This window comes from Esox lucius, chromosome 20 (assembly GCF_011004845.1).
Source record: "Esox lucius isolate fEsoLuc1 chromosome 20, fEsoLuc1.pri, whole genome shotgun sequence".
Lineage (NCBI taxonomy): Eukaryota > Metazoa > Chordata > Actinopteri > Esociformes > Esocidae > Esox > Esox lucius.
Window position 1 is genome coordinate 35,073,277 of NC_047588.1, and position 27,835 is coordinate 35,101,111.

Consider the following 27,835-nt stretch of genomic DNA (forward strand, 5'->3'; position numbering starts at 1 on the left):
CTGAGATAGCCCACTTGAAGACACGGCCCATAATTTTTTGATCGAGCCACTTGGTTTCCGTCTAGTAGAAAGGGTTAATATTTACCTCAGTGGGAGACCCAGAACGAGACATCTTTCTGGTAATTTTCTGATGGAGCTAACGATAAGTGTGGGGATTCAGTTTGGTTGAAGTTTACACTTAAAATTGCTGCTAGTTTACATTATGTATATGTTTGCTATATCTTTTTTGCATTATATATTTCTTAATTCTTACTGCATAGATGCCGTGTTCCATGGCACAATAATTTCATTGTTCAGAGTGACTGTGTTATTTGGTGCATTTGATAAATAAAGAGACTGACTTTGAATTTTAATATTGGCTGCGTTCATGAAGTGTACTGAATCACATGGTTTCCACAAAACAAATTCAACGTTTCCAAGGCATTCAGAACTACATAATTGTTCCTTGTATTTAAAATAAAATAAACAGTGATAAGAAATATACAAAAATGACAACAACGACAATAATAATAAAAGCCATAATGTTAACAACAGTAATCATTGTATTTACATAAATATTCCCACTGAATCTGCTCATAACTGTGTCTATTTGGCAACTGTCCAGTGAGCAGTGAGTGTAGGTGGTCAGATACTCTGGGTCAAATGTCAGCAATCTGATTGCTTGCATACAGAAACTATCTCTGAGCCGCTTGGCAAGAGACCCAATGCTTGGTTGCAGTCCCAATCTGACCAACGGTAGGGAAATTAGCTGTGCGTGTCTGGGTTAACAAAGGTCTTTCATGTTTCAGGCTTTCATCCAGTATGATTTTGAATTCATGTCCTGAATGAACGGGAGCATGGCTCAAGCGATGCACTGGGCTGACTCTGAGGCCCATTGGAGAGTCCCACAGTGTCTGGGACAGCAGGTCCCATGTTAAGGCGTGACTCAGCCCATCAAATATTGTCTGGATGGTGGAGTAAAGGTGTTTGGAGGGGACCCAGGGTAGAATGCCAACTTGCTTTAGATGCCTCAGAAACTAGGGCTGCTGTTGCATCGTCTTCTGGTGGCATTGATAGTCCATGACAAGTCTTCAGTTATGTGACTCTCTCCACTGCAGCCGTGGTTATTTGGATTGGGGCGTTGTCCCACCTTTGCTTCTTGAAGTCAACAATCATCTCCTTTGTTTCTCTGATGCTGAGGGAGAGGTTGTTATTCTGGCACCACAATGCCAGTTTGCGTACCTCCTCCCTTAAGTTCACCCCTCATTGTTGGTTATCAGGCCTGTTATCAAGCAAACTAAATTATGGAGTTGCTGTCATACAGACCCAAGTGTTGGTGGGCGACATTGAGTATAAGCAGAGGGCTGAGGACATGACCCTGGGGGGCCCCAGTGTTAAGACTCAGTAAATATGAGATGTTATTGCTGGTCCCTACAGACTAACGGAACAATAGTGTTGAATGTCTAAATCTATAACCAGTGAATAGCATTCTCATGTATCCCTCTTCTCCAAATGTGTTCCGGACATGTGAATTGCAATGGAAGTGACATCTTCTGTGGATGTGACATGGCTGTAGACAAGTTAGGGTGGTTTCAGGGATTCTGGCAGACTGCCTTTGATCTGGGCCATGACAAGCCTCTTTCGTGATTTCATGATGATAGGGATGAGTGTGACAGGGCAATAGTCATTAAGGCATGTTACTTTTGTTTTGTTGGGATACCAAGATGAATAACTATTGCCTGAAACAGGAACAGGTTGAAATCCATACAAATTTTACTGAACAGACTTTGAGTTATGTTTGCAACCATTTGGTGGGTGTGGCGAGGAAGCAATGAGTGACTTATCAAATTCTCTTGTAAAATTCCACAAAGCATGTCAAAAAAGGATGTCTCTGCCTTCTCCCCAGTGGACATGGACTTAATTACTAAGTTGGTCTCTGGTTCTAGACCGTCCACCTGGACCCCTTACTCAACCCCTTGGTCAAGACCAGCCTGCCTGTCCTCTGCCCCGTCATGATGGACATTATAAACACATCCTTTTCAAATGGTTCAAGGGGTCCCTCAGGGCTTGGTACTGGGCCTGTTACTTTTCATTATCTATCTCCTCCCCCTAGGGCAGATAATCCGGAACCATGGCCTAAACTTCCACACCTATGTGGATGACACACACATTTACCTTCCCACCAAACCCTCTGCTGCCCTCCCTCCCCCCTCCCTCGCCTCCTGCCTCTCTGAAATTCAAGACTGGATGACCATCAACCTTCTCAAACTCAACAGAAATAAAACAGAACTCATGGTTGTGGCACCTAAGGCCCTCCTTCACAAAACCCCTAATTCTGTCCTCTCCTTCACAAGACCCCTAATTCTGTCCTCGGCCCCTCTCTAAAGGTGAGGAACCTTGGGGTCCTACTCGACCAAACTCTTTCTTTTGAACCCCTAAAGTCCCATCTGTTCAGACATGCGCAGTGTCCCTGTCTGACTCCATTCTTCTTGTTGCCTTATTTTCTGATTGTTTGTCTCTTGTACCTCTTGTCCACTCCCTTGTACAGTGTCCTTGAGTCTGTGAAAGGCACTTTAAGTCTATTATTATTATGGTTTGCCTCAACAGGAATAGTGACATATGTCTCTGGAGAATCTGTAAAAAAAATAAAATATGGTTAGACTCTGGCTTCACCAGTTTCACAGGCGTGTACTGGCTGTCATTTCAAACTAGGACAGAGGAAGGCCATGGACAAAAGATCAGATAAAGAGAAAGTGCTGGAAAAACACACACAAACAAGGACATGCGCGAGCGCACGTGTACTCGCACACAGGCTCACATACAGCTGTGCGGGAGCTGGGTGAGCAGGAGTTAATCCTGCTCTTGCCACTTGACTATAGCTGTCCAATGAGTCAGCAATTGAGTGCTCTCTTTCTCTCCTTTCTGTCTCCCACTCTGTAGTCTAACAAAAGTTCATAGTTTATTCATTAATATCTACTACCTGGTACTGTGAATGTTTCTGATCTTGTCCAAAGTAATTGAACACTGGACAAAACACACACACAATATGAGAGACAAGGAACGACAGGGAGTCTGCTCATGTCATGGCAACTGGGTACTGTTGGTGTCAGAGTAACTTGACACCTCCTAACAGTTCTACAGAGCAGGGCCAAGGGGACCCCTACATATTCTGGGGATCTTGTCCAATTTCAAATAATTGATCAACAGAAGAACGTATTGATGTTACCAATCATGCCAGAACAGAAATCAATCTCAAGAAAAATGTGAGGAAGGGATGTATTTTAAAGTGGAATTCTACTGACATCAGAAAAGAGCATTGCCTTTTTTCTTGGCAGCCCAACAATACATAATTTGTGACAAATTATATTGTATAGGTTATTACTCATTTTTTCAGCGTCCCCCGGTTTTGTTGTTGAATAAATGGACCAACAGACAACAGATCCGTGACAGTAGGAGGCGATATGAACGCCTAGGTAAACCCTTTTCGATTCAGCGGGCGTTGAATAAGAGTTGGAAGAAAGTCCTGGATAAGCAAATCCAATATCGGGGCTGGATTCAACTGTGTACCATTCTATGATTTTTTTAAAAACCAAATAGAACAGGTTCCATTTACGAAAGTTCTTGTCCACAGAAGAGCTAGGTGGCTCTTAACTAATGTTGACCGTTGGAGTTTGGAAAGGCGGTTGGCATCGGCTTTCACTTGCGACGTTGATCAGGACTACGCTTCCGCCATATTGAAGTGGTTCACTAGAAGCAAGTTATGACCATTGGGTTGTGACTGGCTAGGGTAGGAACCAACTGACAAGAGATCGGAATTGATAGAGTCGGGGGGGCTGCTACCGTGCTGGTGACGCAGGAAAAACACCCAAGATCTGACAAAAAAACCCAGGAACCAGCTTAAACTAGCAGACAGTTCAGTTTCATATGAAATTACAATATACTGCATAGGGCAAATGTATGTAATTTACAACGACACAATCGTAAAGGCTGGAGTAGCTCGTGAATAGAGGAGAGGTCCCTATCAAATTCCTGGTAAGTGGTTAGTATAGTAGCTAACTTAGCTTGCAATGTTAACGTTAGCGTCAGCTGGTGGATTTAGGTATGGCAGCTGACTTGATAACGTTAGCTAGTCTACCTCTGTTTCTTTTGTTAGAAATGGCTTGGATTGATTACGTTACACGCCGTTCATCATTTAAGATCTAAACTTTGATTTGGAATGTTAGCTGGCCAACGGTCTTGGTAGTTCTGCCAGAAGAAAAGTCAGTACCTAGGTAATGGAGTTAACTTAGCCACACTCACCCGGCCACTGACAGGAGAACAACGTTCACATTAGCTAACAGTAGTGAACATTGCTGGGTTGATATCAGCCCGCTATCTTTGGTTTGCTGATGCTAACGAACTATTTTGACGTGTTAGTTAGTTTCCCACCACTGAACCCCAATGTCCGAATCGCTGTTTTTACACTGGTGGTTGAATCCAGAAATGTCGCACCATGACATAGCTTTGTAAGTTAACTAGTCAGTGTTGATTCGACGAGCTACCCTGCGCTGGGTACTTGCTATGTAGCTAACACCACAATACAATGTAATGTCTATGGACGTTGCGCGGCCTGTTCCAAAACAACAAGCTACCGTTAGCTTAGTTTGCTCACACAAGCGAGGACAGTACCTATGCTGAATGCAATTGGTTTTTAACTAACAGAATGTAGTATGTTTAAATCTAGGCATATATATAAATATATTGTAACTATCTACAGCAACCGTAGTGAACTTGCATCTACGGCTGGTTAGCTAGTCAGGCCAAAGCAAAGGCCTAAAAAAACTGCGCTTTGAAATAAGGCCTTCTGGGCGGATCGCACTGCGATATATTAGGCTTTCAATATTATTATTATTATTTGATGGCTGGTGTTTGGTTTCTAAATTGGCTGCCTGTTTTTATAAGTATTTTAAAATGTTCGACTTATGAGATGTATCATTTGAAATACAATATGTTCTTAAATGCATGATGTAGATCAACCCAACGTTAGCTAAATAACCAGCTTACTAACGTTACGCCAGCTAAGTTTACATGTCGTAAACTGTACTCTACAATAACTACAGCAGTTACAGGAGATGAAGCTGCAAAATCATGAACCTGTTGGGCTGAATGTTATGGTGTTGATTTATTTCAATAACTTGTAATAGATTGCGTCGTCATCTGTTAGCAAACTGTCAATTAACTTATTTGATGATAGTAAAATACTTTTTCATGCAGTCACTGTTTTTATACTGATGTTATACATTGACATAGCAATTTTTAGACTTGATTGTAAGATTTTGCTAATACGGTCATGGGCCCCTGCCATTCGGGACAGATTTGAATTAAATGGCTCATTTCATACCAACCCAAGATGTCTGGAACTCTAGCCCGACTGACTGCAACATTATACATTATGCTTTAGGAGCCTTTCAGTGATTAAGGTTGTTGAATTGTTGACCTCCGTTTCTCACAATGCCATTCAGTGTGGTTTCATTTTCAATTCTCAAATACTGATAGGAATAAATGGTTATGGATTTACTGAATCATTCTCTGAAGTGTATTGTTGCTTTACAGTAGCTGAATATATTGATTAATCACAAATGGCAGTCTATTGTATTTTACTTCATGATGTTATTTTGAGCTGGGCTCAAGTACAGTGACTTTATTGCAGTAGAAACGTCAGTGGCCACCTGCATAGAACACAGGAAACCACTCATTTTCAGTACCTCAAATTGTTTCCTTACTGAATGGGGGACTAGCAGGTGGTTACAAATGTATGTGGGCACAATGCTATCACACAAATTGAAATGTGTTTAAACTGTATCCCTACCACAATAACCAGTCACCGGATGGTGTCCATTCTCAATTATTTGCATGAGTATCTCTAAGTTGCCACCTGACACATGTTGACTCATGAGCATACACTCAGAGCTTTTGGGCTGTACCAGATCAGCACAGCTGCTGTGGTTTCTTTATTGACATTTTAGTCTTAGTCACATTGCGTCCAATGCCAGGACCAACCATCTAAATATGTTGGTTATTACGTCAGAGCTTTCGAGTTCTACGAAGGAATTGTTATTGGTTGGAATACATGATCAGCCTCAAAGATCAGCCCCTACATGATCAGCAGGCAAAGTTGTGTTCAGAGGAGTGCAACATTCAAGCTTTGCAGATAGAAATGATAAACAATGCCCATCATTATAACTGCTGGCCTTATGTGTGCTCTGGAGCATCTGCTGGCCTTTGTTGGCTCATGTAGGGTCAGCGAGTGTGGTGTGGTTATGAACCTGACCGTACCTTCCAGTTTGAAAGTAGAATAGCAGCTTCTGGGCATGACTTTCTATGAAGTTGATTGATATTGAAAATATGTTTTGCTTCAGTTCTTTCATTTTTGACTACTATAATTGATTTGCAAAATGGTTGAGCAGCTTTCCCAATGCCTGAGAGAGAAAAAAGCATCTATAGGGCCTATGTTTTTATCTTATCCGGAGGATCTGTGCTGGTCTGGAACAGAATGGTTAAGGAGAGAGAACGGGATGATACATCTGTTCTGCTTCCTGACCAACCAATCCTATGATTATTTCAGGGAATCCCCTGAAATCTGTTGTTTGAAACAGTCATGTCTTCGCTTTGTGCTCTGCGTTTAAATGCTACAACACTATGCCCCACCACCGCAATACATGTCTAGAACAGGACCTCATAATTATTTATGTTAAGTTTCCAACGTATGTGGTTTGTAGAATAACTTACGTGTTTTCCTCTGGTCAGGGTCTGGCAGCAGGAAAAGTCAGTTAATTGTGTTCAATTGTGTCACATTTCCATAATGTGTGAATACTTCAGTCTGCTCCCAGTCTTTCCTAAGCCTAATGGTTTTAAGTGAATGTCGTCATCCTTTTATTTAATTGTCTGGGTGCTTACCATTATGCCATTCCTATGATTTTTTTTCTTCTAATCTTAGATTGATCTTTCATAGGCTGTTGGGGACGGAACATTTACCGAGCTGCTGTTTTTTTGCTTATTCTAAAAGAATAGCCGTAGATATGGGTTTACAGAGTGGAGTAGTGGGTGCTGTGGTCTTAAGGGAATTAAACTCATCCCAGATCCTTTCTAGCCAATTACAAATGTTTAAGGTTTTCAGTTGATTGGTTCTCGATTTAAAAAAGCAATGCGTCCAATCGACAGGCAGAGTTAAGGAAACCCGTCATTGCCCCCGGTGTTGAAAGGGACATAGCAGCTTTTTGACACGCAGGCAATTCCGTTTTGCTAATGATCCACTTGGCTATTAATAGCCTCGTTGTGCTTGCCGGCGTTCTGGGTATGCTGCATGTTTGACTGCCATCGTACTGTCTGAATGTGCTTGTCTTGAATACGTGCACTAGCCATGTATTCGGAGTGCTTGGCCAATGCTGTTTCTGTATTATGATGCATTTATATGATCCTCGGGTTGGCTGTCTGTTAACATTACATAGGGCATATTTGAAATGGTAGAATGTAGCTGAATGTCTACAATGGGAAAATATTCAGCGTCGTTAAAGTTTACCTAACTCTCTGAAAACGCAGCTCTGGGTTTAACATCCAAGTCAGTCAGTTGCCTGGATTTGAACCGCAGCTGGATGTCTCGAGTTATCTTGCCTGTTTGTGTAAAATAGCCTCTAACTGTGTTCAAAGTGAGGTTCTTCAGTTGGACTCAATGTCATTGTTTTATCTTGAAATGCTGCTGACTGTTTTCAACTTTACTGAAGTGGTGTGGAATGTTCTCGTTGGCAGCTTAATTGCTGAATGGAGACATTATTTCCATCGGATGAGGATAGCTGTCTTTCCACTTTCTAAGCAATCTATGCTTTTGCTAGAAGTATAATTGTAGAAAACCGATTGCAGGCTTTGGATTGCACTGCCTGGCAGGGTAGATATAGCTGGGTATTTCATCGGACCAGAGCAGAATGCTAGTAAGTGGACTTGTGTGGCTTCACTGAGATGTCTCTCGACTGAATTGCATGACAGCTCATATCATGTTTCACTGATGGTCCCACTGACAACCTGGCCAACCCATGCCAAGCTCTCAGCTGATGTGATGAGAAATAATACACCCGGTCCGACTGAGCCGCCACAGCATAACCACCAAATAGCAGGAAATTTGGGGTCTTGACCTGTTACAATGAACACGTCTCAATAATACTTTATTACCTAGAATGTTGCTGACAGCCGCAAGCCAAGCGGCACCAGTAATACCAATGGCGTTAATGACAACTACTGTGAAACAAGGACACGCATCAGCCGGTGTTCACAACACTGCAGTGGTGCTAAGCTGTCGTTTGTTTGAACGAATGGGGGAACCACTCTAAGCATTTAAAATGAGACCAGAATCATATGTGTTTGCTCTGTAGTTGAAAATCCAGGTCCCTGGCCTGCAACCATCCCACGTCGTCCTCTTGGTTAGGTCGTCTTTGATTTGCATTGGTCTGGCAGTTGTCTTTGATGTTATTTGCTATTAATGGGATAGCCAACTAACTAGTGCCAGTGAACAGGTACTGCAGAAACAACTTAAATACAATTTATATTTAAGTGTGTGCTTCAAATATGGTCAAATTCTTCATTAGTAATTACTAGTTTCCATAGCTAATATTAACTAGCTACAGTACTTCCCTAGTCTCTCCGCGGGACTGTGTTGCTCATCATGTGCCCTGATGTTGGACTCCTGTCACGCTCCCTTCTTAGTGTAGTAAAGGGGGCGGTACCGTTAGCTACTACTATTACAACTAAAACATTAATCAGTGTGACTTCCAGATGGTTCCATATTACAAGCTATTTGTCCCTTGCCCATTAATTTAAACATGACTTTTTATTAACCATTTTTAATACTTTTCCCAGCGTTAGCACCCTGTACCTGTCTCTTTTAGGCCGGTGGCTGTATCTCTTAGGCCAGTGGCTGTATCTAAATGGATCTAAATACCGTATGTATCTCATGGTAGGTTCACACTGCTTGCGAAATTTCGGATAGCCAATGCTAGCATCCCCCGGAGTGCTTCGCTTGTGGGCGTGTCTGGGGGCGTGCTCGTGTCATAACAGCAGGTAAGCTGTGTATCATCGTTTGAGCATGGCAAATTTGTTTGAAGGAATGTCAGCTTATTACAAAGGTTAAAATTGGAATAGAAATATATTGTAATACATTTTTACATTTTATATTTCTCCACTTAATATCTACTCATTAATGTTATTCTGACACAACCTGCAATGCTAGCAAGCGAACCAGCTTGCTAGAATTAGGTAGCCACCAATGAGCTAACGTAGCTAGCTATTTAATATTAACACCAGAAGCACCATCTCCATGTGCATTTTTTTTGTTAGCATCTCTATAGGAAATTAGCTTGCAGTTGTATTGCTCAGGGAATCCCATCACTGCTACTGAAAGTTGCGGTCCATCTTTTTAAGAAGGAACTTTAATTGTGGAACTACAGTCATCTGGTTTTTTTTGTTGTACGTAGAGCATGTGTGAATGTAACTGTGTGAATGTACCACTGGGCCACTAAAAGGGAAACTTGGGAGTTGAAGGAATTGTCTCAGGCAATTGGGAACTAGTGTTACACCGGTTATCGGTGCTGATTTCTGCCTTTTATTAATTTGGCTGTTATCGGCCCTTGGATATCGGCCAAGACGATAATCCCTTTCATGTAGCTGCCCGCCACCGCTAACAGGAGGGCGTCATCTATCACCAAAAGAAATATGCTGCAGTGTGATACTTTCATTTCTTTCAAATCTGCTTCTGTTTCCTTATAAAAAGGTTTGAAAATGAAATTTAAATATACATTTTTTAATTTAACAAAACTGAAACAGAACGGCTCAGGGAAGTGAAACGTATTTTATATAGCTTTGTGGTTTTGATGCTTAGTTTAATTGAATATTAAAGGTTACTGCTTTTCAACGAAAATAGACTGCAGCAGTTCTCTGCACTCCATTTGGAAATGTATTAGAAATTGAATGATTCATTTAAAGTTAGTTTTGTCTGTGTCATGTGGAATTATTCTGGTATAAATTATATTCAAATTTAAAGATGGGGAATATCGGCATATAAAAGTGCTTATTGCCTCTTTAATTCCAAAATATTGGCATCGGCCTTAAAACAATAATATCGGTCTAACACTATTGGGAACCTCAGGACTTATAAGGACAATCAAAGCAAAAGCTAATTTAAACTACAACTAAACATCTGAACTATACATTATTAAAAAGGACCACTGAATAAAAACAGGTAAAATTGTAGTTAATGTCCCAGTTGGTCAGTAACCTCATTTGATGTTTCAATCTGTCATTTGACATTGTTTTCTTTTTACATTGAGTCTCTAAAACGCGTTTGATAGCCGTGACAGTTCAGGCCTAACTGGTTCTTCTGTATGCTGTTCCTCCTTATGCTTGAATGCTTATCAGTCACCATTCGCCACATGATTGTCTCTACAACAGTTCCCACCTGCTCACTCTGAACACGGGCAAGCATGTCGGGCAAATGGCAAAAGATTGTTCCCTTCCATTGTGATATGTCCCAAAGGACTGTGAATAATTCAACGCTGCTCATCTTCACTCCCGCTATGTTACAGTGTCAATCACATGCATTATTTATTTTTCCGTGTAAACCGTTGCTTTTTCGTGTAGCAAAAGATGCAAAACGACGCCACCTTCCAGTCTCATCTGACTAGCGGTGGCCGAGACGGGCGAGCGAGCTAGTCATGATTTGATTAGTTACCACGTGGTGTTTTTGATTGTCTTTGATGAGGTCCTGAGCGACGCAACCCAATCAATCAGAGATAAACACATTCGGTTTTCTCCACAGGTTATGCAATGGTCTCAGCGGCCCGTCCAGATCTCCAGGTGGTTCTCTCCCTCTCTCTTGCCCCGCGGCCGCAGTGTTCCTCCCTCCGCTCCGTCTCTGAGGTGGCTGAGGCGCCCCCTGTGATTTCCCTCCTGGCCAGCGCTCCCTGAAAGAGGCCAAGATTGCCAAGATCTGCCCCGTGGCGAGCATGACAGCCACCACGCGTGGCTCTCCGGTGGGGGGCAACGACAGCCAGGCAGGCCAGGCGCCCGACACCCAGAGTCAGAGTCAGCCCCCGCTGCCACAGAACCAGGTCAGGAGTCTGTCTGTCTTCCACGACTACTGATTCATCCCCCTCTTCTGTCTTTCACTGTATCCTCTCTCCACTGTCTTTCACTGTATCCTCTCTCCGCTGTCTTTCACTGTATCCTCTCTCCGCTGTCTTTCACTGTATCCTCTCTCTGCTGTCTTTCACTGTATCCTCTCTCCGCTGTCTTTCACTGTATCCTCTCTCCGCTGTCTTTCACTGTATCCTCTCTCCGCTGTCTTTCACTGTATCCTCTCTCCTATTTCCCTGTCATCCCCACATTTTTCCTCCTAATATCTGCACTCCTCTTCTCCCCCTCTTCTTCTAATCTCCTCTCTCCTTTTTTACTTCTCTTCCCCTCCTCTTCTCCTCGTCACCCTTTTCTACCCTTCATCACCATTTTCCCATCCTTCTTTCCACCCTTGTCCTCTCTCCTTCTGCTTCTACCGCTCTGCTCCACTCCCCCACCACTGCCTTTTTTAAAAATCTTCTCCCCCTCCTCTTCCCCCTTTTCTCCTTCCCCTCATCTCCCCCTCTTCCCCATCGATGGAGAGTGTGTGTGTGTGTGTGTGTGTGTGTGTGTGTGTGTGTGTTTATGTATAGGAGTGATTGCTAGTGATTTAACACTGACTGTCATTCAGCAGCCAGTGCTCACACTTAAGCACTGGGAGGGAGGGAGGGAGCGGGGGAGGACGGAGTGAGGGGTTGGTATTAGAGGAAGAAGGAAGGAATCAATGAACACAAGCCCCTGAGTAAAAAAAAGAATAAAGTGTTTGTGTGTGTGTGTGTTTTGGTTAGAGATGAGTAGCGCCTCGATGTGAAAGGGAAGCTGGCTATGTAGGTCAACCAAGCAGAAGGAGCCTTCTCAACACCCCCACATTTCCCAAGTTCTGCCGATTCGCTACTCACAACAGACACACACACACACACACAGTTCTTGATGACCTGTAGGACGAATAATCCATCAATCATGTCCTTAGAATTCAACAGAGATGTTTTTTTTTTCATACAGGATTTCTCCTTGACCTGCATTGGCCAAATGAATTTATTGCAGCCAAGCTGCGAGGCGGTCGGTCTCAACCCTGCCTCTGTTAGTGTATCCGTGCTGTCAATTGCTCTTCCTCACAGACTGGCTGACTGACTTTGGCTACTTTAAAACAAACGCATTGATAGGTTTGGGGAGGGTAGAGATTTAGCAGTATACACGGCTACTGTTAGGGGACGGCACCAATATCTGTAATTCTAAACTATATCAATATTGTTTATTGATATGATTGTGGCATGCATTTTTTTGGCGTCATCCCTCAAAAACTGTAATGCCCACACAAAATAAAGAATAAACAAAATGTACAACTCCGTTTCCAAAAAAGTCGGGATGCTGTGTAAAATTGAAATAAAAACAGAATGCAAAGAATGTGCAAATCTTTTAAACACTGTAATCAACAGAAAATAGTACAAAGAAAACATCACGGGTCCACATTTAATTTTTTCAGCCACTTGTCCTTCTGGCAAGGAAGACAGAATTTTTTACTTGTCCAAAACCAAAACATTTACCAAGAAGAATTAATAAAAAAAGCAACTATTGACAAATTGCATTTTAATAACAGAGTGGGCATGTGTAAATGTCCTGACATTTACACATTGTCATTTTCATGTCTGTTTCCCCATCAATCAATATTGAGAAACATTTTGCTACAATGTGCTGTTTTATGCCTACTTAATTTTAATACAGTTCATTTTATATAGAAATGTTGTTGGTGATTATTTCAATGCTTACCATTTAATGAACAAAAATACACAATCAAGTAAAATTGTACACACATCATCAACAAATACATATATTTGAGGCAAGACTGTCAGTGGCCTATACAATTGCAAAGGCATGTATTTTTTTTTTTGTGCTAGATATCGACTAATCAATGTTACCTATTAGTGGCTAAATATTGACTGTGTAGGCCTAGTCCAGTAATGTCATTAGCTAGCTAGATTGGTTTAAACTAGTTTTGATTGCTGAAAGACGTCTGCAATAGCAGGGAAATCCCTACATGTCGAGCCATACATTATTTCTACTCCCTCAGTGTCATCAAATCCAGGGAAACTCTTCTAGGTAGGACGAGTCTTAGTCTTTTCGTCTATGCCTTTTTGGCTTTTGATAGATCTAAGTTTGGTAGTTGTGGTGGACGAATTGGGCACTTTCCTGGTGTTTGCCTACATGTAGGTGCTTGAAGAAAGTCTTACATAAATAGCTACTATATATGCATCCGAAAGGGAGTAATGTAAATCTACAACTACTGGAACACGTGTGGTGGGTGGATTACATAGCGGGCAAAATACTACACAAGCCACTACAACATGCAGATCCATTCAGAAACGATCAGATCCAATCATAGACACACAGACATGTTGGGTGCAGAGACTGCCACTCTATTATAGAAACACAAAAAAACTAACACATCTTGTCCTTAGGACACTGATTGGACTGAATGTTAGAAACTTATTTGCATTATTTATTTTTACTTGTCCATTTGGACATGTTCAGTCTACCTTATTCTTGCCCTACAATTTTGGGACAGGGGCAACAAAAGCCTGGAAAAGTTGTGTAATACAAAAAAACCTGGTGGAACATCTCTCAACTAATTAAGTTATTTGGTAACAGGTCAGTAACATGATTGGGTATAAAAATAGCATTTCACTCTGTGAAAGACTGTTACGTTGAGAAACGAAGTTTAAGGCCTGAATGCCCAGCATTCAAAAAAAAATTATAATAATCAAGAAATCACTCATCACTGTTGATCATACCTACGGCCTGTGGTGGGAGCATCATGCTATGGGGATGCTTCTTACCAGCAGTGTCTGGGAGACTGGTCAAGATTGAATTCTTGAATGCTCTTTTTACTGCTCTGAATTATGCTCTGAATAACTTCTGCTAAGTGCTGATTAAAGCGTCTAAATGCTTAGGTACATGAGAAATTTCCTTTTTTCAATTTTAATTACATTTACACTTTCCAACAGAGTGTAACACTATAAAATGTGGAGAAAGTGAAGAGGTCTCTATATTTTCCTAAGGCGCTGTCTATTAGTGCCCTTCCCTAGTTTTTATAAATATCTATTTTTTAATGTAGATTGTATTTACAGATTATAGTCACATTTTGGTTTGTCAAAGCTGAAATGATCTTGAGTGATGAAGACAGATGCAGCTGAATCCGAAGGCTCTTTTCTAAGGCCACTGTCACTGTTCTGGCTCTTGATGAATTCAGCTTAGAGCTCTGTATGGTATACTGGAGCCTAAATCTAATGTCCCTTAAGTTGTCTTTTTGCACTTATCTCCGATTGATATTTTACATTGATATCAATGCATTGATTGCGACAAGATATTAGGTACATGTGTTGATCTCTATTTAGGATTGAATGATATATGTTGGAGTTAATGTTGGTGGGCGCTGGACATTTTCTGGTTCTGTCCAGATGACTCTCCAGAGAGTTCTATGTTCTTGGTCAGACTGCTGGTTCTTGAGTATTGGGTTGTATTGTTCTATTTCTGCACTGTGTTCTGTTTCTGACTTTGTGTGAATGTTTGTATCACAGACATCGTCACCAAACTCGTCCAATGAGAACTCTCCAGTAAGCCTCCCAGATGAGCAGGGTCAAGGAGACGGACCTCCTCAGCTGGAGGAGGAGGAGGAGGAGCCTGCCTTCCCTCACACAGACCTGGCCAAGCTGGACGACATGATCAACAGGTACACACAGTAACACGCATGGCCGAGCTAGATGACATAATCACCAGGTACACACAGTAACACGCATGGCCGAGCAGTACGACATAATCACCAGGTACACACAGTAACACGCATGGCCGAGCAATACGACATGATCACCAGGTACACATAATGTAACACGCATGGCCGAGCAGTACGACATAATCACCAGGTACACACAGTAACACGCATGACTGAGCTAGATGATATGATATCCAGGTACACACAGTAACACGCAGGACGACATGATCACCAGGTACACACAGTAACACGCATGACCGAGCTGGACATAAGGTGTGGTGTGTTGTGCTGTGGGTGGTTTGCGCGTGTCCGAATGTGTATATCTGTCAGAATGTGTGTGTATCTGTGTTAATCTGGATGTTCTTTATTTCCAGACCCCGCTGGGTGGTTCCAGTTCTGCCTAAGGGAGAGCTGGAGGTTCTTCTAGAAGCTGCTATAGATCTTAGTAAAAAAGGTAAAAGACAATTGTAGTGCATTTAATTAATCATCAACAGTCAATGCTTTGAACTACGGCAATGAAGATGGTTTAAAAATGTTTTCCTTAGCTATGGCACTGGGTAAACATTCATTTAAATTAGGATTTGTTTCATCTACACACCATACTCCACACTTTTTTATGTTTTGATATGCAAAAAATAAATCTAATGTCATAATTGGATGTCTCCACCCCAGAGAGTTGATTTTTCACGGAAGCACTGGCAGTAATTACAGCTGTGAATCTACTGGGATAGGTCTCTATCAACTTTGCACGCCTTGATTGGGTTATTCGGCCATTCTATTTTACAAACCTTTTCAAGTTTTGTCACCTTTCTTGGGGTGTGTCAATGGACAGTGCGCTTCGAGCGCATGCCACAGGTCTGATTGGATTTAGTTCAGAGCTTTGGGCCGCTCTGCATCAGGGCCTGGAAAGCCTGTGAAGTTAATGGGCATATTGGATACAGAGAAATCCTGGTAGAAAACCTGCTGAAAATCATATGCAAGAGACCTGGGTCTTGGGAGGAGATTCATCTTCCAGCAGGACAATAACCCCAAAGATAACCCACATTGGAGTGGCTTAAAAACAAAAAGGTAAATGTCCTGGAGTGGCCCAGTCAAAGCTTGGACCTCAATCCAATAGAGAGTTGAAAATTGCACTTAACCACAAGCTTGAACAATTTTGCAATGAAGAATGGACAAATGCTTTGTCTACATGCGCAAATCAGTTAGAGACTTATTCAAGTGGAATCACGGTTGTAGTTGATTTCAAATGTGCCCCCAAATATTGACTAAAGGGGATGAATACTTAATGTTGTAACACTGAAATGTGGTAATACTTTGAGTCTGAGGGTGAATTCTTTTGAGAGCCGCTGTATATCCATCCCTTAATCTGTGTCTTTTTGCTACTTTTCCCCCATGTCTTTACAGCACCTTTAGTTTGTTTGATTTTGAACGTAATTTGTTAAACCTAATTTTAAGATGTGGGATGGAGACTTACCCAGTTATGATTTTTTACTTTTAAGGTGTTATTTAAGACTGACGAACATCCCATGAAGTGTGGAGTATCATGTATATCTGAGCGAAATAAATATTATTTTAATTCATTCTGCTAACATGAACATGAAAATGTGAAGATGTTCAAGGTAGTGTGGACATTCTACAGGCACTGTATATCTACTGAAATATCATGAGACAGAGCTCATGACAGGACTATGTTTAGACCATGTCCAACCAATTTCTCTTAGCATTGTAGCACAATATCTCCCGTGTGCTGGTGTCTGTGTAGAACTTCATAACATGAGACTGCAATCTCATGACGGCACTAATTCAACCGTGTTCAACCATTTTCTCTTAGCATTGTAGCACGATCTCAGTGTGCTCCTGTCTGTGTAGGACTTGATGTGAAGTGTGAGGCGTGCCAGAGGTTTTTCAGAGACGGCCTGACCATCTCGTTCACCAAGATTCTCACGGATGAGGCCGTCAGTGGGTGGAAATTTGAGATTCATGTGAGTCTGTCCGTGTTTAATTCATTTTATGTGATTAGAATAAGCCTAGTGACAATTATCTGTTTGTCAAGGAGTTCTGGGCTGTTTTCCAATACAAAAAACATCCTGTCCCTTCCTTAAGGTAATCTCTAATTTGACACAGTTAGATGGGTGAAACCCAATCAGTGAAACCCCTGTTCTCACCAAGGGAATTGTGTGGAATCCTAATGTTTGTAATTGTTTTGATTAACTCAAGGAGAGAGGGATGTATTTCCGATGCATTTAGAAGTATTCAAACAGGTCCCTGGACGGGGTGTTGACGTCACCGGAAAGCCCCCCCCCCCCCAACCCACCGCCGTTGAGGTCTGAGGTCTGATCGGTGATTTCAGTCCATCTCTGTTGAATACCCAGCAGGTGGCTAACGTTTGTCTTCCTCAGATGGGTCAATAAACTCCGCTGGCTCCCTGGGCCCAGCCTGAGCCAAAGGAAATCAGTCAGAATGACCTGGTCAAATGCCAGGGGTGGTCACTGCTCATCAGTTGAAGGGACTTTGATTTGGCTCTGCTGTTTTGTTTAACTCTGCGGCATTGATCCCCAAAACTCTTCCTAAGTTGGAAGTTGAGTCACCCATTCTGGCAAATGGTGGTAACACAATGTGATTCTGTTCTGGGTTTTTTTCCATGTAACTGACAATTTAGTCTATAACACTAGAAACATGTGGAGAAAGTTTCACTTTATGCTCCAGCCCGTCTACTCTGTACAGATTAAGTTGGTGCTGCTTTTCCTCAGTTTATTTCTTGCCTTGTTGTTGTTTGCTCTGAGCATCTTGGCTGGGTTTTTTAAGCACTCTCCGTCAATCCTTGCTGTGAATAGGGCCATATAAATAACTTGTATTCATTGATATTGATGTACTGCGCCAAAGCATCATTAGTGGGAGGATATGGTTCTTTTGTGTTCCTTTATTTATTTTTTTAACTCTAGTAGCAATTGCTGTTATTTATTGTTGTTAACGTTTTCTTTACTGCTGTTGCATTCATTGAAGTAAATTGTGAAGTGCACAAAAACAGGAAAATGTAATCAGTGGAGAGGTTGATGGTCCATGTGATGGATGCATTCTACATGTAAATGCTGTGAAACGGTATTGGCCCAAAATGGTTTTCATACTTTCCAAATTATAATTTAGGCAAAGTAATCAAACCTACTATCAGTGTTCATGACTTCATCAGAAATATATGTTGCCGAAATGGAATTCATGTGAGATTAGCAAAGTGGAAACGATTGCTCATTACAAAGAACATGAGTGTTTCCAAAGAGAACCCAGATGATCCTTAAGAGTTCTGGAACACAGTTCTATGGAAAATGTGTAGCTTTTTGGCTGACATAGGACTCATTATGTCTTGTGAAAACCAAACACTGCATTCCGCAGTAAGAACCTCATACCAATGGTCAAGCACGGTGGTAGTTTCATGGTTTTGGGAGGTTGAGCAACATCACAAACTGGACGTTGTGCCTTCATTGAAGGAATCATGACTGCTGCTCTACAGAGGAATTTAGGCTTTCCGTCCACAAGGTAATATGCAAAAAGATCTGCAAAAAGGTTTTGGAAAAATAAATTGCAATAAAAAACAAATTAATGACTTAATCAACGTCCAGAACTAAACCACATTGAGATGTTGTGGCAGGCCAGGACCGCAGAAGAAACAGTTCATGCCTGAAAACATCCATACAGAACTGCTTTGCCTCAGTAACATGGAGGAGTGGGCTAAAAGGTTCTCCACGACACTGTATGGGAATAAACAACAAATACTGGAATACAGGTTTACATAACGCGAAAGGAGATGTGTATGGCCGTCATTTCACTCCAACATGGGAGTAGATTTTTCTCCAGTTATAGAAACTCTATAAAAGTCACATGGTTTCCAAAATGTTTTGGAGCCAAAACATTTCAAATAATATCTGTGCTATGCTCTAAGCATAGCACAGATAATTGCAATAGCAATTCTTTAGAAAAATTATCTCAATATCCTACACTGTTGCATATTTTCAATGTATTATATTTTCAGAAGCACTGTGCCTTTAAGAATGCGCCGTGGCGAAACTGTATATGAGGGAACTGGATAGTTGTAAGCAATGAGGGGAAATGCCTCCTAACCCCTTAGATAGACTGTGTGGAGCACTCTGCTGTCTGGTTCCTACAGGTCTACTAACACTGTAGGGTTTGTGTCTGTAGCAGAGGATGGGCTCCAGACTCACCTTCATCTAGACATCATTACTAGCCTCTGTGTGAAGAATACTGTTTCCAAGTACATTTGTGTGTCGTGGTGAAATCAGATGTTGTGTGCTGTTTTTGTGAAAATCCCCTCTGTCCCCGTGTTCTTCTGTGGTGGTTAGACTAACGACTCCCCCCCCCCCCCCCGTTCATCCACAGAGGTGTATCATCAACAACACACACCGGCTGGTGGAGCTGTGTGTGGCCAAGCTCTCTCAGGACTGGTTCCCCTTGCTGGAGCTTCTGGCCATGGCCACCAACCCCCACTGCAAGTTCCACATCTACAACGGCACGCGGCCCTCCGAGACGGTGCCTGCCGGGGCCACGCTGGCCGACGACGAGCTCTTCGCCCGCCCTCCTGACCCTCGCTCCCCCAAGGTAGGGTCAGAGTTCAAGGTAGGCCCCCCCCCCCAACGTTTTTTTTTTACATTTCTTGCCATTTGTTATTCTGACACTTGGGGCATGATGGAACTCAGAGGGGGAGACTGGAAGGTGGGAAAGAGGTTATGGAAAATAGCGGACTTTTGAGTGGGATTGAACCCTGGTCTGCTGTGGAGTTATTAGACTCTATGGAGAGTTACCACTACACATTCCTAACCCACTTTTTTTATTACTCATACTATTGGTTTTTAAAAGCACCACTAAGAAACCTTACCTTTCACATGTAATCTGTAACAATTTTCTCAATGCTCTCCCAAGAAAATTGATGACTCTTTTGTTGTCGTTTTGCATAATATATAACGCTCTACCTTCAAGCCCTGTTCCCCAGTGTAGTGTTTTAGAGAGAAATATTTGTCGGCTTTGCTTTTTGAAAGGTGGATGAACTAAGACAAACAGACAAACAGAAGATTTATTAATAAATTGTGCTGGGACTCCGTATATATTTTTCTAATTAAATCTCTACGGTTCCCTTAGAAACAAACCCCCCCCCCCCCACAAATAGTTAGTTTGCCTGCAATATATCTTCATGGCAAATCCACTGAGCCGTGCCCTTTGATCTAGGCTTGCCACCTTGCCTCAGGGTCACATAGAAGAATCCCTCCGTGGTCTGGGAAACGGAAGAGGGATGTAAATTCCATGAAATGATTTGCTCCGGTGGCGTCTAGTGCTGTGGAGTTTAAATGGGCGAAGGCGACGACGGGGTGTGAATCGGTTGTCATGAAAAGCCAGATGAATGGCGCGTGGGGCGGCATGAGCGCGGTTGTCTGACGCGGATGGCAGCCAGCCCGACACCAACAGCCTCTTACGTGCGCGGGTGGGTGGGATCCGAAGCCCGGCTGTTTTCTCTTCAGCCGAGTCTTTCTGTGGAATTGCTGTGCGACTCGAGCAGAGGTGCCCGGTTCCAGTGTTTCTGCCTGGTGGTGTGGGGCATTCACCCCCGTGTCCCCGGTCTGATTCCTGTTCAGGGAGTGAGGAGAAGTGTTTTGGGCCTCCGGGACTGTAAGGGCGGCCCTATTGTATCCATACACTATCCCTGCTTTACTGTAACGGGTGGAGGAACAAACAGCACGAGTGGAAGAATGACCGTGTCTTGTTGTTTTTATTTTCCCCTCTTCTTTTACAGGGCTGGTTGGTGGATTTAATAAACAAATTTGGCACATTAAACGGATTTCAAACGCTGCACGATCGCTTTATAAGTGGACAAGCACTGAACGTCCAAATCATCGCTGCACTTATCAAGTGAGTTGACCCGTGGACAGACACAGTATGAAGATTAGCATCATTGCCAAAATCCCCAACTATCCCTAACCGCAATGAAATCGTGTGTGGTGACACGGTGTGTGTGTGGTGACACGGTGTGTGGGTGTGTGTGTGGGTGTGTGTGTGTGGTGACACGGTGTGTGTGTGGTGACACGGTGTGTGTGTGGTGACACGGTGTGTGTGTGGTGACACGGTGTGTGTGTGGTGACACGGTGTGTGGTGGGTGTGGTGACACGGTGTGTGGTGGGTGTGGTGACACGGTGTGTGTGTGTGTGGTGACACGGTGTGTGTGTGTGGTGACACGGTGTGTGTGTGTGTGTGTGTGGTGACACGGTGTGTGTGTGTGTGTGTGTGTGTGTGGTGACACGGTGTGTGTGTGTGTGTGTGTGTGTGTGGTGACACGGTGTGTGTGTGTGTGTGTGTGTGTGTGTGTGGTGACACGGTGTGTGTGTGTGTGTGTGTGTGTGTGTGTGGTGACACGGTGTGTGTGTGTGTGTGTGTGTGTGTGTGTGTGGTGACACGGTGTGTGTGTGTGTGTGTGTGTGTGTGTGTGTGGTGACACGGTGTGTGTGTGTGTGTGTGTGTGTGTGGTGACACGGTGTGTGTGTGTGTGTGTGTGTGTGTGTGTGTGTGGTGACACGGTGTGTGTGTGTGTGTGTGTGTGTGTGTGTGGTGACACGGTGTGTGTGTGTGTGTGTGTGTGTGTGTGTGTGTGGTGACACGGTGTGTGTGTGTGTGTGTGTGTGTGTGGTGACACGGTGTGTGTGTGTGTGTGTGGTGACACGGTGTGTGTGTGTGTGTGTGTGTGTGTGTGTGTGTGTGTGTGGTGACACGGTGTGTGTGTGTGTGTGTGTGTGTGGTGACACGGTGTGTGTGTGTGTGTGTGTGTGTGTGTGTGTGTGTGTGTGTGTGGTGACACGGTGTGTGTGTGTGTGGTGACACGGTGTGTGTGTGTGTGTGTGTGTGTGTGTGGTGACACGGTGTGTGTGTGTGTGTGTGTGTGTGTGTGTGTGTGTGTGTGGTGACACGGTGTGTGTGTGTGTGTGTGTGGTGACACGGTGTGTGTGGGTGTGTGTGTGTGTGGTGACACGGTGTGTGTGTGTGTGTGTGTGTGTGTGTGTGTGTGGTGACACGGTGTGTGAGTTAACGGTTATGTTTCTCCAGGCCTTTTGGGCAGTGTTACGAGTTCCTCACGTTGCACACGGTAAAGAAGTACTTCCTGCCCGTCATCGAAATGGTTCCTCAGTTCCTGGAGAACCTGACGGACGAGGAGCTAAAGAAGGAGGCCAAGAATGAAGCCAAAAATGATGCCCTCTCCATGATCATCAAGTCCCTAAAGAACCTGGCCTCCAGGGTGCCTGGGCAGGAGGAGACTGTGAAGAACTTAGAGATTTTTAGGTTAAAAATGATTCTTAGGTGAGTTTGATTTCTAAACAATGGCTCTTTGTTTTCTTTAAATGCATGTCCATAACTATTTGCTGAATACTAACATGAGATTTCTTGATGATTTGTTTGTTAATGTCCATTAAGAGTTTTATTAGTTATGATTATCCCTCCCTCTATTTATTATTTAGTAATCTGTAGTGGTTGTTTTCATCCACAGGTTATTGCAAATTTCCTCTTTTAATGGTAAAATGAATGCACTAAACGAAGTAAACAAGGTCATCTCCAGTGTGTCCTACTACACAAATCGGCATGGCAACCCTGAAGAAGAGGAGTGGCTAACTGCAGAACGCATGGCGGTGAGTTAAATACCAATTAATGAATTGTATGGATACTACGCGTTTTAGTCTGATCCACAGGCTTTCAATGTCAAACCAGGAGTAAAGATTTATGTCGCTTGTGTTCACAAATATAGCATTTGGGGTTGTGGGCTCTTGGGCACTTAGGTCATCTTCAAACTTTCCCTGAAACACCAAAATAGGGCAAATTATATTCCATTACTAATTAAGTTTCAACCTTGAACAATTGGAGGTAGTTACTTTAGTTTCTGTGGTTTTTGCTTTGTCAAACCAGCAAATAAACATTTTGTTTGATGGTTTGTACCAGTTTGGTAAAATGATCCTGTTTACATTACAAATTATAACCTGAACAAGCTGAGTGGTTGGTCCATTCCTCCTGAGTGGAGATGCCTGCAGATATCTATAAACAATACTCATTTGTATTTCAAGTTTTAGGTTGTGCTGCTGGTGTAGTTGGCAGACGAGTTGGCGTTTGAGTGGCGATTGAAAGGTGTTTTTTCTCTTCAGGAGTGGATCCAGCAGAACCACATTCTGTCCATCGTGCTCAGGGACAGTCTCCACCAACCTCAGTATGTTGAGAAACTGGAGAAGATCCTTCGCTTCGTCATCAAAGAAAAAGCTCTTACCATGCAGGACCTGGACAACATCTGGGCTGCACAGGTACAGTGTGTGTAGAGGGAAACCCGTTGACCAGGTAGATAGCGTTAGAGTGAAGGGGTTTTGAACCATAACCAACCATAAAAGCACAATTGGAAATGTTTCATGTCCTAACTGGGTTTGATATGCTTAAGTAGCCTCTTACTGAGTTGGGCAGTGCCAAAAGGATTGTACAGAACTTATGGTCTGATTACTGTGACTCGCTCTGGATGAGAACGTCTGCTTAATGGCTTAAATGTAATGTTACATAAAATTGGTCCACAAAATTATCTTGGTAAAGGGGAATTTTTACATTACTTTAAAAGAAAATTACACATTAGATTTTTAGTCTGGTTTTTTTGTTTACAGAAAATGTATTATGGCTGAATCGTCAATTGCGCTTAGCTATAACTCAACATTTCTCTGATGAAATGTGGCTTTATGAAACAAAACAGATGATAGGTTTGGGGGATCGACACATGGGGTGTGCACAGAGAGTAAAAACAACAGTTGGTTTTTGAGATGGTTAAACCTCCCTTTGAAGGCTTAGGCCACATGGTAACCCAGACGTGTGATGGATTTACAGGCTGGTAAACACGAGGCCATTGTGAAGAATGTCCACGATCTCCTGGCCAAGCTGGCCTGGGACTTCTCTCCTGAGCAACTTGACCACCTCTTCGACTGCTTTAAGGTGAGCGGACTTTCTCTATGTGTGTATGTGTGGCTCGCACAATGAACCTCTAACCCCCTTGGTGTTTTGTTTTTTATGGTCTGCAGGCGAGTTGGACGAATGCCAGTAAGAAACAGCGCGAGAAGCTGCTGGAGCTGATCCGCCGCCTGGCTGAGGACGACAAGGACGGTGTGATGGCCCACAAGGTAAATCCTAGCCCCTTTCAGCCTCTGGCCCGGCGCTCCGGAGGGCTGGGGGTTGACCACTGAAGGTTCCCTTTCTTCTCTCACCCCCACAAGGTGCTGAACCTGCTGTGGAACCTGGCTCATAGCGATGATGTGCCGGTAGACATCATGGACCAAGCCCTCAGTGCCCACATCAAGATCCTAGACTACAGCTGCTCTCAGGTAATACCAAGGTCCGGTCTAGAGCTGGGCCTCTGTTTACCGTCCGTCTCAAGGTGCTCGGAAAACAATCGATAAAGACGCATTTTACCGTTGTGTTGCCAGTAAGGGTGGGTGTGTGTGTTTCTTCCTTGAGCACTTCATGTTTGGGTTCATTTCAGGATAGAGACACGCAGAAGATCCAGTGGATTGATCGCTTTATAGAAGAGTTGCGCACCAATGACAAATGGGTGATTCCTGCATTAAAGCAGATCAGAGAGATCTGTAGCCTCTTCGGAGAGGCACCTCAGAATCTAAGGTAAGGAGATGGACATGGTCCAACTGTTGGCATGGAAGGACTACAAAAGTAGGATGTAATGCATCTGAATGCACAGTGTAGAATAGGGAATTTTGTTGAACTAGTTTGCCCCACCTAAGAAAAAGGCCTGAATAATATGATTTTTTTGTGAGCTCAGAATGCAATGCTTGGTTATATATCTGCTCTCTGTCTTTAAAGCATGGCCTTCATTTGTCACATTGCGTACACTCTCGATGTCCATGGCATCTTAATCACATTTCTGAAGGGGCTGAGGCATGCCATCTCTATTTTGTTTTTTTGTAAACAGATATTTTTCATTAGCAGTTGTTAGACTTGACCTTGACATTCAGTCTCCCTAGGGTTTCACTGATGTTCAGACAGGCCTTCTTATTTACTAAAACCGAGTGATTGTATCTTGCTAGTTAAACCATGAGCTCTCAGAGAAACATAGATTGTTGAATCAGGTGCTGCTTATCGTAACAACTAGTACTAGTAAATGCAGCAAATATATAGCACACCACATGCCTGTTGTTTTTCAGAAAGAAAATGCCTATTAACATACAAACGAACTTAGCAGGGTAAGTTGACAGCTAATTTGGGGGATATTTATGGCCATTGTTTAATGAATAGTTTTAATTCACACATTCTCTCAGATGTTATAACGGATCTGTGTAATGTTTATTTTAATTCATTAATCTGCTTTAGCAAACCTCTCTGGGTAAATCTCAAATGTCACCCTATTCCCTATACAAACATTACATACACCAGGGTCACAAATAACCACCAAAGTGCACTGCTTTTTACCAGAGCTCTTGTAATAAGTGCACTATGTGGGGAATTTGGTGCTAGAGTTCCTAACTGCATATAGGGAATAGGATGTCGCACTTGGTAGTGTCTCTATGCCGGCTCTTCTTCACAATCACTGTTTGCAGGGCAACATTTGGTGGGCATTTCTGGGGGCTCTGCTAATTCACCTTTGCAAAACCCTACATTTTAGTGGTTATAAGACTGAAATGCCTTATTTCTCCTGCTACACACAGACACGCAGATAACAGCCTTCTGGTTAGAACTCTGGATATACTGCTTACTTAACGCTCCAGATGCAGAAAAGCAATACATTTCAACTAATTCTACAGATAAATCATTGTAATTGTATTAAATGGGATTGGGGGAAATTGTTGAAATTGTCAGCTTGTCATTGATATGGTGACTAAGTCTCAGAACTTCTCTCTGATCTTCATACTTCTCTCTCTTGCACTTCATCCCCCTGTCTTGCACTTCATCCCCCTGTCTTGCACTTCATCCCCCTGTCTTGCACTTCATCCCCCTGACCATGTCTTTCTTGCCCTCCACCCACTCTCCGTCTCTATTGTGCTGTCTCTATCCATGCCTCTCCCTCTGCCTACAGTCAGACCCAGAGGAGTCCTCATGTATTCTATCGTCATGACCTTATCAACCAGCTCCAACACAACCACGCCCTGGTCACTCTGGTGGCTGAGAACCTGTCTGCCTACATGGAGACCATGAGGCCGTTCTCCAAAGGTACGGCCACATCTCACTGGAGGGAAGGTTTCCTGGATTTATCATGATAACCTCATTCTTGAGCAGAAAATCTGAAACAGTTCTGGAGGACTGCATTTGCACAGGCATTCTAATCTCCATTTGCACATCCTGAATTATGTGCCAAAGACCTGATCCTAATGGGGAAAAATAACAATTAGTCAGAAATTCCCCAAATCATTTGGTTGTATTCTCCATTTCATTTAATTGAGAAGTCATCAAAACAGATCTCAGACTTTTCAGTTCTTGAATTGACTGCCTTCATTTCAAATTGACAACCCTTTTGGTTCTCTACCCTCTATATTAAACCTACGGAAATTAGCATGTTGGTTTTCAAAGAAAAAATACTTGAGAAGGACATTTTAAAGGTGCACAGTTGAGATGTTGTTTTGTAGCCGAGCAGGCGGAGTTCGACCCCCAGACTGTGAGGGCCGGTAGCCGCTACAGCCACGTACAGGAAGTCCAGGAGAGACTCAACTTCCTGAGGTTTGATATCAAATCACAAGTCATATTCACTGTGCAACAAACCAAATAGCACTCACTGATAATTGTCCAAAAAAATATTTTGTTTTCCATTGCAAAATTATTTTAACACATTTCCTTTTCCTTGGCCTAATGAATGTTACCGGCTTTCACTGTTGATGGATCCAATTAGTGCGAGTGAAACCATTAACTGTGGCCTTGCTGTCTGACCATAATGTGTCTGTTGCCTCCAGGTTCCTCTTGAAGGACGGGCAGCTGTGGCTGTGCGCTCCTCAGGCCAAACAGATATGGAAGTGCCTGGCCGAAAATGCTGTGTTCCTCTGTGACCGAGAGGCCTGCTTCAAATGGTACGCTGCCATCGTCAATATCGTTATCACCTTGAAAGGGTGAATATGGCTCCAACTTGGTTCATTTTGTCTCAATCATAGCGGGCACGTATGCCGTTCTTCATTCTGTCCACTTGGATGTTGTTGACTCAAGGAAAACTCAACCTCACACTGTTCCTCAACCTTAGGTACTCGAAGCTGATGGGTGACGAGCCGGACCTGGACCCAGACATTAACAAGGACTTCTTTGAGAACAACGTTCTCCAGCTGGACCCCTCGCTCCTCACGGAGAACGGCATGAAGTGCTTTGAGAGGTTCTTTAAGGCCGTCAACTGCAGGGAAGGCAAGCTGGTGGCCAAACGGCGTGCCTACATGATGGATGACCTGGAGCTCATAGGACTGGACTACCTCTGGAGGGTGAGTTATTAAGTCAAGTTATCATTGTTATAACAGACCACTGTTGTTACCTATTGGACCAGATGATCACTGTAGGATGATTTAAGCATACATAAGCACTGGTATATAACGGACAGCTATTGATACCCATAGGAATGGACTACCTCTGGATACTTGTTTTTTTTTAGAATTACTGCCAGTTGTGTCGGGCTTTTCTTAGCAGAGTGCTTGCCCTCCACTAAGACACCTTTTGGCACCGGAAGGGACAGAAAAATAGTTTCTTACAGTAAATCAGTGGCCAAATCCCCTTTTGCTAAAAGCATAATAGCTTCCTTTTCAAAAAGATTAAGAACAAGCTATTTAAGCTTAGTTTCCAGACCTGCAAAAAAGTGTGTTATGGCATATCATCTAACAATATCCCAATATATGTATTAATTTGTTTGGTTTTAACTGACAAGGAGAAAAGACCAATGAGTGTATCTCAACCTGTGGGTTGTTTCAGGAACTT

General features: G+C 43.0%; 1 protein-coding gene across 8 annotated transcripts in view; it reads left to right on the top strand.

Annotated features, from left to right (window-relative positions):
* Positions 1-3,712: 3,712 nt before the first annotated feature.
* The window catches only part of usp9 (ubiquitin specific peptidase 9), a 48,793-nt gene continuing 24,670 nt past the window's right edge, over positions 3,713-27,835 (top strand). For 2 of the 8 annotated variants that reach the window (XM_010889980.5, XM_010889987.5), the window contains exons 1-19: positions 3,713-4,011; positions 10,820-11,111; positions 14,691-14,842; positions 15,256-15,335; positions 16,751-16,863; positions 19,271-19,507; positions 20,676-20,791; positions 21,977-22,228; positions 22,416-22,554; positions 23,062-23,214; positions 23,777-23,881; positions 23,968-24,066; positions 24,160-24,267; positions 24,426-24,562; positions 25,102-25,140; positions 25,971-26,104; positions 26,518-26,608; positions 26,839-26,991; positions 27,120-27,348. In XM_010889980.5, coding sequence (XP_010888282.4) covers positions 11,007-11,111; positions 14,691-14,842; positions 15,256-15,335; positions 16,751-16,863; positions 19,271-19,507; positions 20,676-20,791; positions 21,977-22,228; positions 22,416-22,554; positions 23,062-23,214; positions 23,777-23,881; positions 23,968-24,066; positions 24,160-24,267; positions 24,426-24,562; positions 25,102-25,140; positions 25,971-26,104; positions 26,518-26,608; positions 26,839-26,991; positions 27,120-27,348 — 2,442 coding nt within the window. In that variant the 5' untranslated portion in view covers positions 3,713-4,011; positions 10,820-11,006. The remainder of the gene's footprint in view (positions 4,012-10,819; positions 11,112-14,690; positions 14,843-15,255; positions 15,336-16,750; positions 16,864-19,270; positions 19,508-20,675; positions 20,792-21,976; positions 22,229-22,415; positions 22,555-23,061; positions 23,215-23,776; positions 23,882-23,967; positions 24,067-24,159; positions 24,268-24,425; positions 24,563-25,101; positions 25,141-25,970; positions 26,105-26,517; positions 26,609-26,838; positions 26,992-27,119; positions 27,349-27,835) is intronic. The other 6 variants (XM_010889986.5, XM_010889988.5, XM_010889982.5 and 3 more) reach the window with 5 other exon arrangements.